The sequence below is a fragment of the Myotis myotis genome, unplaced genomic scaffold (assembly GCF_014108235.1).
Source record: "Myotis myotis isolate mMyoMyo1 unplaced genomic scaffold, mMyoMyo1.p scaffold_m19_p_10, whole genome shotgun sequence".
Taxonomy (NCBI): Eukaryota; Metazoa; Chordata; class Mammalia; order Chiroptera; family Vespertilionidae; genus Myotis; species Myotis myotis.
This window is the reverse complement of record NW_023416314.1, coordinates 38,015,436-38,031,420: the sequence shown is the minus strand read 5'-3', so window position 1 is coordinate 38,031,420 and position 15,985 is coordinate 38,015,436. Positions and strand designations below refer to the sequence as shown.

Genomic DNA, 15,985 nt, shown 5'->3' with positions numbered 1-15,985 from the left:
CTGTGAAGTATGCCGTTGGTATTTTAATGGGAAGTGCATTAAATTTATAGATTGCTTTGGGTAGTATGGACATTTTAATGATGTTGATTCTACCAATCCATGAACACGGTATGTTCTTCCATCTGTTTTTGTCTTCCTCTATCTCTTTTTTCAACGTCCTGTAGTTTTCTGAGTAGAGGTCTTTTACCTCTTTAGTTAAGTTTATTACCAGGTAGCTTAATTTTTGTGGTGCAATGGTAAATGGGATTGTTTTTATAATCTCTCTTTCTGAAAATTCACTATTGGTGTATAGAAAGGCCTCAGATTTCTTGGGGTTAATTTTGTATCCTGCTACATTGCCAAATTCATGTATTAAGTCTAGTAGTTTTTTGATGGAGTCTCTAGGGTTTTGTATGTATAATATCATGTCGTCTGCAAATAAGGACAGTTTTACTTCCTCTTTTCCAATTTGGATGCCTTTTATTTCTTCTTCTTGTCTAATTGTAATGGCTAATACTTACAGTACTATGTTGAACAGGAGTGGAAAGAGTGGGCATCCCTGTCTTGTTGCTGTTCTTAGGTGAAATGGTGTTAGTTTTTGTCCATTGAGTATGATGTTGGCTGTGGGCCTGTCATATATGGCTTTTATTATGTTGAGGTATGATCCTTCTATTCCCACCTTGCTGAGAGTTTTTATCAAAAATGGGTGTTGGATTTTGTCAAATGCTTTTTCTGCATCAACTGATATGACCATGTGGTTTTTTTCTTTCAATTTGTTTATGTGATATATCACGTTTATTGATTTGCGGATATTGTACCATCCTTGCATCCCTGGGATAAATCCTACTTGGTCATGGTGTATGATCTTTCTGATGTACTGCTGGATCCGATTTGCTAAGATTTTGTTGAGGATTTTGGCATCTATGTTCATGAGGGATATTGGCCTGTAATTCTCTTTCATTGTGTTGTCTTTACCTGGTTTTGGTATTAGGGTGATGCTGGCTTCATAGAATGAGTTTGGAAGTGTTCCTTCCTCTTGAATTTTTTGTAGTAGTCTGAGGAGGATAGGTTTTAGTTCTCCCTTGAATGTTTGGTAAAACTCCCCTGTGAAGCTGTCTGGTCCTGGGCTTTTGTTTGCTGGAAGCTTTTTGATGACTGCTTCAATTTCTTCCATAGTTATTGACCTGTTGAGATTTTTAGATTCTTCCTGATTGAGTTTTGGAATGTTGTATTTTTCTAGGAATTTGTCCATTTCCTCCAGGTTGTCTAGTTTGTTGGAGTAGAGTTGTCCATAGTATTTTTTAACAATCATTTGTATTTCTGTGGGGTCTGTTGTTATTTTGCCTCTATCGTTTCTGATTTTGTTTATCTGGGTCCTCTCTCTTTGCTTCTTGGTGAGCCTGGCTAGAGTTTTGTCAATCTTGTTTATCCTTTCAAAGAACCAGCTCTTGGTTTCATTGATGTTCTGTATTGTTTTTTTGGTCTCTATGTCATTTATTTCTGCTCTAATCTTTATTATCTCCTTCCTTCTGGTCACTCTGGGGTTTTCTCATTGCTCTCTTTCTAATTCTTTGAGTTGTAGAGTTAGATGATTTACTACGATTTTTTCTTGTTTTTTGAGATAGGCCTGTAGAGCTATAAACTTCCCTCTCAGGACTGCTTTCATTGTGTCCCATAGGTTTTGGATTGTTGTATTTTCATTGTCATTAGTTTCCAGGATGTTTTTAATTTCTTCTTTGATCTCATTGGTAACCCAATCAATATTTAATAACATGCTATTCAGCTTCCAAGTGTTTGAGTATTTTGGGTTGTTTTTATTGTGGTTTATTTCTAATATTATGCCATCGTGGTCTGAGAAGATGCTTGGTATGATTTCAATCTTCTTGAATTTGGGGAGACTTTGTTTGTGACCCAATATGAGGTCTATTTTTGAATCTGTCCCATGAGCACTTGACTGGAATGTATATTCCGTGGCTTTGGGGTGAAATGTTCTGAAGATGTCAATTAAGTCCATCTGATCTAGTGAGTCATTTAGGATTGCTGTTTCTTTGCTGATTGTTTGTCTAGAGGATTTATCCAGTGATGTCAGTGGTGTATTAAAGTCCCCTACTATGATTGTATTGTTGTCGACCTCTCCTTTGATATCTTCCAGGAGTTTTTTTATGTATTTGGGTGCTCCTGCATTGGGTGCATATATGTTTACCAGGGTTATATCTTCTTGTTGTATTGATCCCTTTAGTATTATGAAGTGGCCTTCCTTATCTCTTGTTATGGCCTTCACTTTGAGGTCTATTTTGTCCAATATAAGTATTGCTACCCCAGATTTCTTTTCATTTCCATTTGCCTGAAAGATATTTTTCCATCCCTTCACTTTCAGTCTGTGTGAGTCCCTTCTAATGAGGTGGGTCTCTTGTAGACAGCAAATGTATGGGTCATGATTTTTTATCCATTCAGTCACTCGATGTCTTTTGGTTGGAGCATTTAGTCCGTTTACATTTAAAGTTATTATTGAAAGGCACTTGTTTGTAGCCATTTCTTTTTGTGTGTGGCTGTTTTCTTTCTGAGCTTTTTATTTCTTCTTTTTATACCAGTCCCTTTAGCATTTCTTGCATTCTGGCTTGGTGGTGATAAGTTCCCTTAGCCTTTTTTTGTCTGTGAAGCTTCTTATTTCCCCTTCAATTTTGAATGATAGCCTGGCTGGATAGAGTATTCTTGGATTCAGTCCTTTGCTTTGCATCACTTTGTAAATTTCCGCCCATTCTTTTCTGGCCTGATGTGTTTCTGTTGAGAAATCATTTGATAATCTAATGGGAGATCCCTTGTATGTAACTTTCTGTCTCTCTCTTGCAGCCTGTAAGATTCTCTCTTTGTCCTGAACATTTGCCATGGTAATTATGATGTGTCTTGGTGTGGGTCTTTTCGGGTTCACCTTGTTTGGGACTCTCTGGGCTTGTGTGACTTTTTTCTTCCCCACCTCAGGGAAGTTTTCTGATATTATTTCTTCGAATAGGTTTTCTAATCCTTGTTCCTCTTTCTGTTGTTCTGTCACCCCTATTATTCGTATGTTGTTTTGATTCATGTTGTCCCAAAGCTCCCTTAAACTCTCCTCCTGTCTTTTAATTTTTTTCTCCAATTGCAGTACAGTTTGGGTGTGTTTTACTTCCTTGTCTTCTAATTCACTAATTAGGTCCTCCACTTCTCCTAGTCTACTGTTGATACTTTCAATGGTGTTTTTTATTGCAGCTATATCACTCTTCATTTCTTCTTGGGTCTTGCATAAGTTGTTGATTTTTTCCTCCATCCGGTTTATGCACTCTAGGACCCTTATTCTGAATTCTTTTTCTGTCATGTTGCATGCCTCTGTATCGCTTAGCTGCTTTTCTGGCGAGCCCTCCTTTTCTTTCCTTTGGGGGTTTCTTTGCTTACCCATGTTTGATCTCACCAACATATCTAGATGTTGAGTCATTCAGTGGCTACTCCCTGGGTGGCAGTGGCTCCTCAGGCTGTGGTTGCTCCCCGGGCAGTTGCAGTAGCAGCTGCTCCTCAGTTGGCAGCAGCTCCTCTGGTGGGTGCTGTTCACAGCTGTGGTGGCTCTTCTGGATGGTTGGGGGAGGCTTCATGTACAGCTGCTGTTCCTCAGACAGTGGGTGTGGTGCTCAGGAGGCTGCTGTTGCTTGGATCTGCTGCGTCGATTTAAAGGCACAAAATACCACACAACAAGGCACAATGTACCAGGCACTGAACACAAATGTATTCATGGTATTAATAACCCCAATTAAAGGTGACCACACAGCTGCTGTTTCTCAGACAGAGTAGAAATCAATAAAATATATTTTTTAAAAATAAATAAATAAATACAGTTCCTCATTTTGTGACTCAACCATAAAATTATTTTTGTTGCTACTTCATAACTGTAATGTTGCTACTGTTATGAATCATAATGTAAATATCTGATATGCAGGATGGTCATAGGCGACCCTTGTGAAAGGGTCGTTCGACCTCCAAAGGGGTCGCGACCCACAGGTTGAGAACTGCTGCTATAGGCTATGTTACTATAGGTTATGTTAAACAATCATGACCCTATGTATCTAGCCAACTGATCTGAAAACTAATCTAGACAAAAGCCTGCACATCAATATAGCAGCTTTATTCATAATCACCCAAAACTGGAAACAACTAAGACATTCTTCAGGAAGTGAATGGATAAACAAACTATGGTACAGCCCTAACTGGTTTGGCTCAGTCGGTAGAGCATCGTCCTGTGGACTGAAGGGTCCCAGGTTCGATTCTGGTCAAGGACATGTACCTTGGTTGTGGGCACATCCCCAGTGAGTGGTGTGCAGTAGGCAGCTGATCGATATTTCTCTCATCCATGTTTCTAACTCTCTATCCCTTTCCCTTCCTCTCTGTAAAAACATCAATAAAATATATATTTTTTTAAAAAAACAACTATGGTACATCCAGACAAAGAAATACAAGTCAGAAATAAAGGGAAATGTGCCCTGGCCAGTGTGACTCAGTTGGATGAAACGTCGTCTCATATCCCAAAAGGTGGCTAATTTGATTTCTAGTCAGGGTACATACCCAGGTTGTGGGTTCAATCCCTGGTCGGAGTACATGTAGGAGGCAACCATCGATATTTCCCTCTCACATCAATGTTTCTCTCTCTTCCCTCTTGCTCTTTCTTCCTCTTATCTAAAAATCAAACAAACAAAAACAATAAAAGTATTTAAAAATATAAAGGGAAATAAGCTATTAATCCACACAACACAGATACATAAATTCTGTCTGAGAAAAAAGGCTGCACCCTATTTGATTCTGTTCATATGACATGCTGGAAAAGGGTAAAATATAGAAATGGGAAACAGACCAGCAGTTGCCAAAGATTGCAGGAGGAAAAGCCTTCGACTCAGGGGAGCACAGAGAGGTCTTTTGGGTGGTGGAATGAATCTGCATGGTACTGCATGTACTGCTGTATACATGACACTATGCATCTGTCAAAATCCACAAAGAATGAAACTTAATGTACAGAAGTTAAATTAAAAAATAAACCAAGAGCTTTAGCTGGTTTGGCTCAGTGGATAGAGTGTCAGATTGCAGAGCAAAGGGTCCCAGGATCAATTCCAGTCAAAGGAACATACCTCGATTGCAGGCTCCACCCCAGCCTGGGCCCTGGTTTGGCATGTGCAGGAGGCAAACAATTGATGTGTTTATCTCACTTGAATAATTCTCTGTGTCTACCCCCCTCTCTCTTCCCTCTCTAAAATTCAATGGAAAAATATTTTGGGGTGAGGATTAAAATAAAAAAACAAACAAACCAAGAATTTTGGGGATCCCAGGACGGAATGCAGACCGTGAAGAAAGAATCTCAACCATATTACAAATGCATGAGAAAACCTCATTAGAGGGAGTTAGGAGGAAACAACTGACCTAAGTAACTTTGGAAAATAGTGTTTTGACTTTGAAACTGTAAGACTAATGTTAAACCAAACTGTACATAAACACCACACCGTAGCTGGTAATGTTGAATTTCTCAAGGGGGTGGCAATTTAGAAGCTGCTGTACTTGTGTGCTGAGATTGCACAAATGAGTGAATGGCGGGAGCCAAAATTCTCTCACTTTGGAGAAGGAAGGTATAGATAAGCAAGGGGGAGAGGTGAGATTCTCCATATGGGAGAAAATATTTGCTAATGTTAGCTCTAATACGGGATTAATATCCAAATTAACTGACAAAAGGAAGAGAAACAATCCAACAAAAATGGGCTGAAGGACCAATTAGACATCTCTCCAGTAGAATGACCAAGTTGTGGTACAATCATAGAGTGGAACACCCTGAGACAAAATAAGAAAAACAAGTGCTACACACAGAGGAGTGCATAAATCTAGCCAAAATACTTTTCTTTAATTCTTTAATTTTAAATATATTTTTTATTGATTTCAGAGAGGAAAGGAGAGGGAGAGAGAGAGAGAAACATCAATGATGAGAGGGAAGTATTGATTGTCTGCCTCCTACTAGTAATGCCTCTGACTGAGGATCAAACCTGCAATCTGGGAATGTGCCATGCCTGGGAATTGAACTGTGACCGGCTGGTTTATAGGTTGACCCTCAACCACTAAGTCACTCTGCCTGGGCTCACCAACATACTTTTAAACGATGAAAGTACACAACAAAGGTGTATAAGATGTATGTGATTTTATTCCTATGAATTTAAAGAAATGATCATTAGAAACAGGGCATATTAATCACCAGCATATGGTTACCTTTTGGGGAGAGGAGGTTAGACTTGGGACAGGGTAGGCAATCCTGAGATCTAGAGGTATGAGTATGTTACATTTGTGTTATGAAATAGAACATTCTTTTGACAATTTCTTCACCATTTTCCATAATATTAAGAAATCTCTGGACAGGGAAGCTATATTTTTGGGTCAGTATCATGGAACCGTATCCTTTCACTGTGTTCCCAAATATTATTTCATTTACGGTTTCCTACCTTCTGGATTCCAGGGACCTCTAAGAGCATTATTTCCCCAGTTTGATACATATGGAGACACAAAATTGCTATCAGATAACAGCAATTTCTAAGATGTGGGGAGTAAGCTCAAATGACCTTTTAATTTTAGCTCACTCTGTAAAAATCATTTATGTTCCTGATTAAATATGAAGCTTTGCTATAATTTCAAAAATATGCTCATTTTCAATGACACTCATTTCTTTTGTTGTGTCACCTAACATATAGCTAGTTTGAAATTTGCTTTTCAACACAACTCTACACTATTCAAAGCTTATCACATCATACAATTAAAGTTGGTTAGCGAAATCATCTTTAAATTACGCATCCAAACAGCTACACAGAAAGCATGCTATGATAATACAATATGTAAAGGAAGGGGAAATAAAGATATGGAGGAGAATTAAAGAATAAAGACACATTTAGAGAAAATGGAAAGAACAGATCTGAGGTATCTTAGAGTTTGGGGGCTTGTACCTGATTCTGGGCTTTCTGTATTTTTCAACTTGATAAAATTAAACACACACACACACACACACACACACACACACACACACATGCAGAGGCAGGAATACAGAATGAAAACCAGGCTGCAGCCAGGCCCAGCTGCCACCTGCTGGCTGACTTCTATACCACCACTCTGCTGAGCCTCTGCAGCATGGCCACCACCAGGCAGTTCAGATGCTCCTGCCAGTGGAGCAGAGGAAAGGGACACCCTTCCAGGTGCTCAGACACATCACCCAGCCCTTCTCCTGGGTCCACACTGAGTGGGTGATGGAAATTGTGTGTTAAATAATACACATTATGCAGTGAAAACAGTAATATAAACCCACAGGCATTTTCTGACCAGGTTATATAGTTTATTTTAAATGTAATATTAATCAGCATAATTTCAATAGTTGCAAGTTCTTTAAACGTGAGTTTGAAAGTCTGAAGCAAGACAAGCACATATCACTGCTATTACTTAACATTGTTCTGAATTTCCAACCAACACTTTTAGAAAGAGAAAGGATTAGAGGTATGAAACATGTCAATGCTGCCTTTACTTTGTAAAATGTACTTTATCTAGAAAAACACTTAATAATTCACTAAGATATCTAGTTATCTAAATGCTGAAAATTTAATGGTTTTCATATAAAAATGATACAATAATTTTATTTTGCTTATATTCATGAGAATGCCATATGGAAATAGCCAGGAATATACAGGGGGAAAGGATTTAATTTAATTTCACATGAAACAGATTTTCAAATATATCTGCAAACCAAATAATCAAAGCAAAGTGGTCCTGCCACAGTAATTCGCAGGCAGACCAGTAGAACAGAATAGTGTATATTTACATGTCTATATCTTTCTATATACCTATGTATGTATCTATTCTCATACCTTTTTTTTTTGTTAATCCTCACCTGAGGATATTTTTCCATTGCTTTTAAGAGAGAGAGAAACCTATGTGAGAGACAAATTTGTTGGTTGCCTCCCAAACACATCTCAACTGGGGGCAGGGATCAAACCTGCTACCCATGTAGGTGCTCGTGATCAGGAATTGAACTCAAGAACCTTTGGAGTGTAGGCCAATGCTCTAAATACTGAGGACAGCAGCCAGGGTTACACAGGTATCTTTATATTTCCATCTATCTATCTATCTATCTATCTACCTACCTACCTACCTACCTATCCCTTCATTCATACATCCACTCATACATCCATCAACCCTGATAGCTAAATAGGAGATTCACTTGAACCTGGAGCAACAGGAAAGAATTTAGGATTTTCCAAGAACAAATGCAGACACTACTTGGAGCAGCAGTGCTCCAAATTATAAAACATTTATTCCATGTAAGCCCTCGTTCAAATGAAATAGCTAAACTTAAAAATACAATTTTACTTGAAATTAGTAAGAAAGTCTCTTAGAGATGTCAGAGTTAAATATACATGTATAAATATTGCCTGCTACATGATGCTGCCCACTCTCACATAAAGAATGGCAACTCCTTTCTCACGCCAGATGTAGTATAAGAGTCCAGAGGTAGAGTTCTTGCAGAGAATGTAGAAGTCACAGTCTCACGGTGGCTCCCGACCACCTCTGGCAGACAGAAAATAAGGAAAGCAAAACTTATTTCTTCACAAATATGCAGTCCAGTGCAGTGTGCTCCTCACAGCTGCCCAATCATCCCTGTTTGTTTCAAGACCCTTCATTGCTTGGGGCTCCTAGAGGGAGTGGTACTGATGGTGTAGGGCAGTGATGGTGAACCTATGGTGTGCCTGTCAGAGGTGACACGCGAATTCAATTTTTTGGTTGATTTTTCTTTGTTAAATGGCATTTAACTATATAAAATAAATATCAAAAATATAATTCTTTGCTTTACTATGGTTGCAAATATCAAAAAATTTCTATATGTGACACGGCACCAGAGTTAACTTAGGGTTTTTCAAAATGCTGGCACGCCGAGCTCAGAAGCTTTGCCATCACTGGTATAGGGGGAGCCAATACAGGCGCAGATATATTTCTTCTCCCAGCAGGAACCTCTCTTCCCAGGTGTGTGGACCTGATACTGAGAGTTCTGTCCCAATTCTCCAGTTCCCAACCCGTCCTACTCTGTATTGAGGAGGAGGAGGGTAAAGGAAGAAGCAAAGCAATAAACGGACAGGGGAAAGAGCCCTGCAATGTACATAGGTGCCAAAGAGTTCTGTAGGGATGGTCTCTGTCCCGCCACCTAGGAATGAACGAAGCTCAGTTGGATTCTTAGTCAGAGGAGTCCCCCGAGGTGATGAGCTGGAGCTGCGGGCATCTTCATCGCTACTGCTGGAGTCTGAGGAGCTGCTGCTTTCTGCCCTTCCCCCATGTTCCTTCTTTGCTTCAGATCCCCGTGAGGAATGAGAACAGTCCCCATTTGTCTCTGAAGACGCCATCCCAGGAGCCTGTGGCCCTGCTGTTTAAAATAGCCCGCAGCCTTAGTGCCAAAGCACTAGCTATGCGTTATGGAGATAATGTATCTGTTAGATAAGCTTTCATAAGGACTGAGCTCTATTGCTATTGGCCATGAATTCAATGTTAATAAATAAACAATATATATTAACTAAGATGTCTTTATTTATTTCTTTTGTGATTTATCACTATGCTTTAATTATGTTCAATTTGTAACAATGAAATTGGGGGTCACAACAACACGAATAACTGTATTAAAGGGTCGCAGCATTTAGGAAGGTTGAGACCACTGGTCTAAGGTTTATTTCTACCTGAATTGCTGGCCCCTACCCAGCCTGGCCCTGTTCTGTCTTGGGCAGGAGACAATTGATGTGTTTCTCTCACATCGATTATTTCTGTCTTTCCCTCTCTCCCCCACTATCTCAAAACATCAATGGGAAAATATCCTTGGGTGAGGATTAAAAAAACAAACAAAGGTGGGTAAGCTGGTCAGAAGGTCAAATCTTCAAAGTGCACGCCAGCTGCTCCTCCCAGAGGGTCCGGACTGAATGTTGGAGAGCATCTCCAGGAAGGCCTTGGGAGATGGTGCCTCCACATTCTGGAAGGTGTTCTGGACTCTGCCAAACAGGATGAAGTATTTCATCTCCAGACCGATGAACCCCAAGTGGTTCTCATCGAACAGGATGAAGACTCCAGGGAAGCGCCTGGGGTAGGTGATGGAACGGTTGGTAACACTGTAAACGCCATAGAAACACATCCTGCAGGTGCTGGGGTAGTTGTGGAGTCTTGAGCGCATGCCCACAGGCAGAACAAACGGAACAGGCTGCTCCTCCGAAGCTGCAGCCCCGGACTCCCCGACGCCGGGCTGGGCAGGGCTCTGCCAGCCATGGCCCTCGCTTTCCTCAGTCCCGTTTTCTTGCTGCTTGCTCCCGGATCACCTGATCCTCAATCTCCAGGACCACGCGGTAGAGTTTGTTGAAGTTGCGGAAGATCTTGCCATCTCCCAGCTGGATGCGGCGCATGAGGTGGATCTCTATCGTCTCGTTGTAGTTTCCCGTGATCTCGGTGACCCTGGCATACTCCCCATGGAAGCTGAGCATGGCAATCATTAGGCCGAAGCGATGGTATTTGCCTTGGAAGAGGCCTGGCCTGATGAGGTCGTCCGGGTGGTTGGGCGGGAGGTAGAGGCGGCGGTAGGTCAGGCAGTCATACCGCAGTCTGTCCTTCCGCACCAGCACCTGCCCCCACTCCTCCCTAAGCCGCGTTGGTGAATCCTTAAGGTGGTCTGTCTTGTTGCACTGGGTGCTGAACCTGTCCTTCCGAATCTGCATGTGGCGGCTGTGGGGCCTGCTGTGGCGGCCTTCCATGCACTCCACCGCGGCTGATTTCGTCTCCGTCAGGCGAATTCTGAACGAGGGCTTGGATTCCACTGGGCCCTGCACATGGGTTTTATCGGAAGGCGTGTACGTCCAACCAGTAATGCATAAGCCGTCCACCACTACATTCAGCAGTGTTCCATGGCTATTATCTAGTTGCCACAAACCCAAAATGTTTCTGTATGGGAAGATCTTCGCATAGAATTCTCGATAAGACATACCGGTCATGTCCAGGTTCTGCAAGTTTTCACGAAGGCCATACTCCTCCCGGCAGCGCCGTCTCCAGATGCTGTCGTTGTGCAGGATGTGGTGGAATTTGGTGCAGGCCTGGGCCAGGCTGGGCAGGTCGGTGGCGGGGAGCAAGGTGAAGATCTCCACCAGCATCTCCACAGGCAGGTCCTGCAGTGAGCAGTGCGGGGGCAGCATGGGGCTCTCGATTCCTCCACTCCCCGCACAGCACCGCGCTGCCGTGTCCACCTCGAGGTGCTTTTCTGCAGGGGCTCGCTTGCCTTCGGCCGCTGCAGTCTCAGCTGGGCCCTGGCTCCTGAGGACACCGACTTCCCCGCGAAGAGCCCACGCCGCAGAAGCAAGCGCACTCCTCCATGCCTCCACGTGTAACAGCCAGCACAGTGTGGGCCATGGCGCCTCAGCAGGGTTTTAAGCTGACTGGGTCCTCCCTAGAGTCCAGCCACGCCCCCCAGGGCCTAGAAACGCCCCCTCAGAGAGGAGCTAATTGTAGGACTTTTTTTTTTTTTTTTTTTTAAGTTTATAATGGTCTCCATCCATGAATGAGTGAGACCCCGCTGCACCCTTCCCCCACCAACTGGCCCACCTCACCCAGCACAATGCTCTCCAGTTCCATCCATGCCCCCGCAAATAGCAAGAGCTCCCTCCTTTTCACAGCAGCATAGCATTCCATCGTGTAGATGTACCACAGCTCTCCAATCCATTCATCCACCGATGGGCACCCAGGCGGCTTCCAGATCTCAGCCATGGCAAATTGTGCTGCTATGAACACACGGGTGCACACATCCTTTCTCATTGGTGCCTCTGGTCTCCTGGGGTACATTCCATTTGCAACGGCATGGATGGAACTGGAGAGCAGCATGCCAAGTGAAACAAGCCAGTCGATGAAGGAAAAACACCACATGATCCCACCCACCCATGGACAACAAAGACCACCACAAACTTATGAACAAAAATACATACACCGGCAGAGCTGCCTCAAACAGACTGTCAAACTGCAGCGGGAAGGCCGGGGAAGGTAGGGGGGCGGAAGGGGGGGTGGTAAGAGATCAACTGAAGGACTTATATGGATGCATATAAGCATAACCAATGGACATAAGACACTGGCGGGTAGGGGAGGCCAGGGGATTGTCAAGGGTGGGGGAAAAAAGGAGGCATATGTAATACCCTTTGTAATACTTCAAGCAATAAAAATAAATAAATAAATAAATAAATAAATAAATAATAAAAACCACGAGGGTTCAGTCCTACTGCTTGGTTCGGGAGGCCTCAGCATTGGCCCAGAGCACAGCCCCTGGGGATGGGTAGGGACGTTGCTGGAAGAGGGGCCCGGTGGCTGTCATGTCTGCACCCGTCTTAGCCTCGTTCCACTTGGGGAGTCCTGTTGACCAGGTGCCCCAGGGTGCATCTGAGTATGCGCTGGGGTCCATTGAGTCTAACTCTTCATCCTTCCAGCTTGAAACCTTCTTGCTCTTGGGGTAGGGAGCCAGCTCTTTCCGGCGATGGTGGCGCCGTTCTTTGGCCTCTTCCCTGTCCACCTTGTCATATCCACGGTCAGGGTCCCTGTCCCGGTCCCTGTCCCGATCCCTGTCCCGCTCTCTTTCTCTGTCCACCTTGTCATAGCCACGTTCATGGTCTCTGTCTGATTTCTCGTGGCTCCGGTCAGACTTCTCGTGGCTCCTGTCGGATTTCTCATGGCCCCGGTCCGATTTCTCGTGGCTCCGGTCCAACTTCTCCTCAGCATCTGCATTATTGTTCCTGAGTTTCTTAGCAGATTTGGTAACGATGGAGTTGGAGTCATGTGGGGAGAGCCAGGACACCAGGTCTGTGTCCACATTCCAGTAGTAAGGGAGTCCGCAGGAAGGGTCAAACACCTTGTACCAGTTGGGTGGCAGGCCCTCCAACTGGGTGGCCTCATAGTCCACGGGATCATCATCGTAGTCCTCAGCAATGATCTCTTCCTCTGGTTCTAAATCTGTCCTGTTCCTGGGTTCAGATAAGACAGGGATGGGGAACCTTTTTCCGGGCTCTAGATGTTTGAGGATGCCTCTCTTGGCCAAGCGGGTCTGCAGAGCAATGGGCAGCGGCATAGCGAGTAGCAGGCAGATGCAACGTCCCCCAAAGACTGCTGGGTGGGAAGAACCAAAGAGCCAGGATGGGGATACACAGGGGAGCACGTCCTCCGGCTTCAAAATATGCACATCCCTCGACGTTACCAAGAGTCACGCAGGTACGGGACGCTGTCAGACAGGTCGCATCCCTGTCATCGCCACTAGAATCACCAGGACCACGTGACTCTTTCCTTCCAAAGCACAGAGCTAGACCGTCTCTCCCAAATCTGAGGGTCCAGGCTTCAGGTCCCTGTTCGGGCACCAGATGTTGGGGTCCAGCCCCAGCAGGTCCAGGGGTTCCCAAAGGTGTGGACGGAGTCAGCAAAGAAGGAATGACATGGAGGCAGTGTTCAGGTGATCAGCAGCCTAGCCAGGTTCTGTAGCCAGATTCTAGCCAGGTTCTCCAGCCAGGTTCTCCAGCCAGGTTCTGTGTCCCAATTGTAGGACTTCAAACCCATAACCATTAACAGTAGCCTCCCTTTCCCAGTGCCCCTCCCTGTCCTCCTGCCCTAGCCCCAGGCAGTCATTAATCTGCTTTCTGTGGGGAGATGCCTCCAGGGATATGCTTATGGGTGGGGAGCATTTCACAGAAATGCAGTCAAAAAATACCACAACCTTGGTACATCTACACAATGGAATACTACACTGCAGTAAAAAAGAAGGAACTCTTGCCATTTGCAACAGCATGGATGGAGCTGGAGAGCATTATGCTAAGTGAAATTAGCCAGTCAGAGAAAGATAAATACCACATGATCTCACTCATTTGTGGAATATAGAGAACAACATAGACTGATGAACAGGGACAGATCCAAAGACAGAGAAACAGGGATCAGACTATCAATCCCCAGAGGGAAAGCAGGGGAGGGTGGAGGTAAGGGAAAGAGATCAATCAAAGGACTTGTATGCATGCATATAAGCCAAACCAATGATCATGAACAGGGGGATGAGAACATGAATGGCGGGGGGGTGGGGGTTAATAGGGTCATGAGGACACATTTGTAATACCTTAACCAATAAAGAAATTAAAGATTAAATAAAATAAAATAAAAAACATTCATGAGAATGTTTAAAAATTGGACCCCTCAAACATTGCTGGTGGAAATGGAAAATAGTGGGGCCATGTTGGAAAAGGAGTGTCACCAGTTGGCCCAGAAATTCCACTTCTAGGTACATACCCAAAAGAAATGGAAACATGTTCACACAGAAAAACTTGTACGAGGGGTCCAGGTTATAAAGCAACATTCAAAGGTTCTAGAAACTAGGATGTGAATATCTTTTAGGGGACTTTTTTTTTTTTTTTTAGTTTATTATACATGCCAAGCAATTTATTCATTCTCTCAGCCTCAGTTTCCTCCTCTGGAAGTGATATATGCAAATATATGTAAATGAGAGGCCTGATCTGCTGGCACTGCTAGGTGTGGAAGGCAGGAGCCTGAAGAGCATTTTGTCCTGGACGGATGAGTCCTGACACTGCTCCTTTCCCAGGTGCACATCCCCATCAAATTAGCAGGAGTCCCTGGCAGGGACATGATGGTAGGGAAAGGAACCCAGCTGGGAACCCTGAGACTTGGGTTCAAATCCCAGCTCTGTCAGCCACTGACAGTGTGACCTCAAGCAAGTCGCTTTCCATATCTGGGACACAGTACAATTTCAAGAAACACATGTACGTTAGTCCTGCCCTAGGAGAGCACTGGGGAGGCACCTCTTGCCCGGAGGTTTATGATTACAAATGTTTTTATGTCAGTGTCTTCCTATTGGCTAAAGGATCTAGTCTCTCCTAGCAACAAGGGTACATTTTAATTAGAGCCCTGTGGAAGCAGTGACCTCTCTCAAAGGAGCGCCAGTCATGGTGGAGGTCCAGGCACTGTGGCTTTTGGGGGTGAGGAGAAGAGAGGAAACCTCCTGTTCCGCTTGCTTTCTCCTGGGGCCCATTGGTCTAGGCCAGGGTTCAGCCTGTGCTTGAATAACCCGTGAACTAAGAATGCTTTTTACAGATGAGCATGTGCAATCGATGTGATGGGAGGGAACACTAACGTTGAGCCCCAGTTAAGTGAAATGTTATCCTCCGAAAAATTCCAGCTTCTCATTAGTTGACTTGTATTACAATTTCGTATTCAATTATTTACTTTGAATTTGGTCCATTAAAATTTTATGGAAATTGTTTCCTTCCTTGTTATATAAGAACCTACCTAATAGCCACAATTTGCCTCTTGGCCAGCAAAGCCTCTACCAGCCGCCACTTACTCAGTTGCCCTATGTTCCCTCTCAAATCTGTCTTGAGCCATTCATGACTTTGGAGCCAGGAGGAGCTCCCCAGTGTGGGTCTGACAAAATCATTCCTCTGATGAAAACCCAGTGGTTTCTTGGTGCTCTCTGGCTCCTTGGCTGGCGTACAGCCCTTCCCAGTGTGACTCCTGCCTTCCTTCTGAGCTACTCCCTACCCCCTGCAGCCTCCTGAGCTTCTTCCTGTTCCCTAGGACACCTTGCTTCCCCCAGAGCCAGCGTTTTATACAAGCTGTTCCCTCCGGCTAAAAATGCCTTTTACCCTACTCCCCTCCACCCAAATCCATTTTCTTGTATATATTATTTCTTACATATATTATTTATTGATTTCAGAGAGGAAGGGAGAGAAAGAGAGAGAGAAAGAGAGAGAAACATCACTAATGAGAATCACTGATCAACTGCCTCCTGCACGCCCCCTACTGGGGACCAAGCCTGCTACCTGGGCATGTGCCCTGACCTCCCGGTTCATAGGTTGACACTCAACCACTGAGCCATGCCGGCTGGAAGGACGGTCACATTTTTTAAATGCCTGTGCCCACTAACAGACTGGGA

General features: G+C 44.0%; 2 protein-coding genes across 2 annotated transcripts; both read right to left on the bottom strand.

The window, feature by feature from the left end:
• Positions 1-9,922: 9,922 nt before the first annotated feature.
• LOC118664234 (F-box only protein 31-like) lies at positions 9,923-11,712 on the bottom strand. Its single transcript, XM_036324139.1, is given in 4 exon segments — positions 9,923-10,342; positions 10,344-11,030; positions 11,121-11,350; positions 11,631-11,712. Coding segments are annotated over 4 exon segments (1,419 nt in total).
• A 574-nt stretch (positions 11,713-12,286) lies between these two features.
• LOC118662771 (polyglutamine-binding protein 1-like) lies at positions 12,287-13,146 on the bottom strand. Its single transcript, XM_036321598.1, has one exon. It carries the CDS (start codon positions 13,127-13,129, stop codon positions 12,287-12,289), a length of 843 nt encoding a protein of 280 aa, XP_036177491.1. The 5' UTR covers positions 13,130-13,146.
• Positions 13,147-15,985: the final 2,839 nt, after the last annotated feature.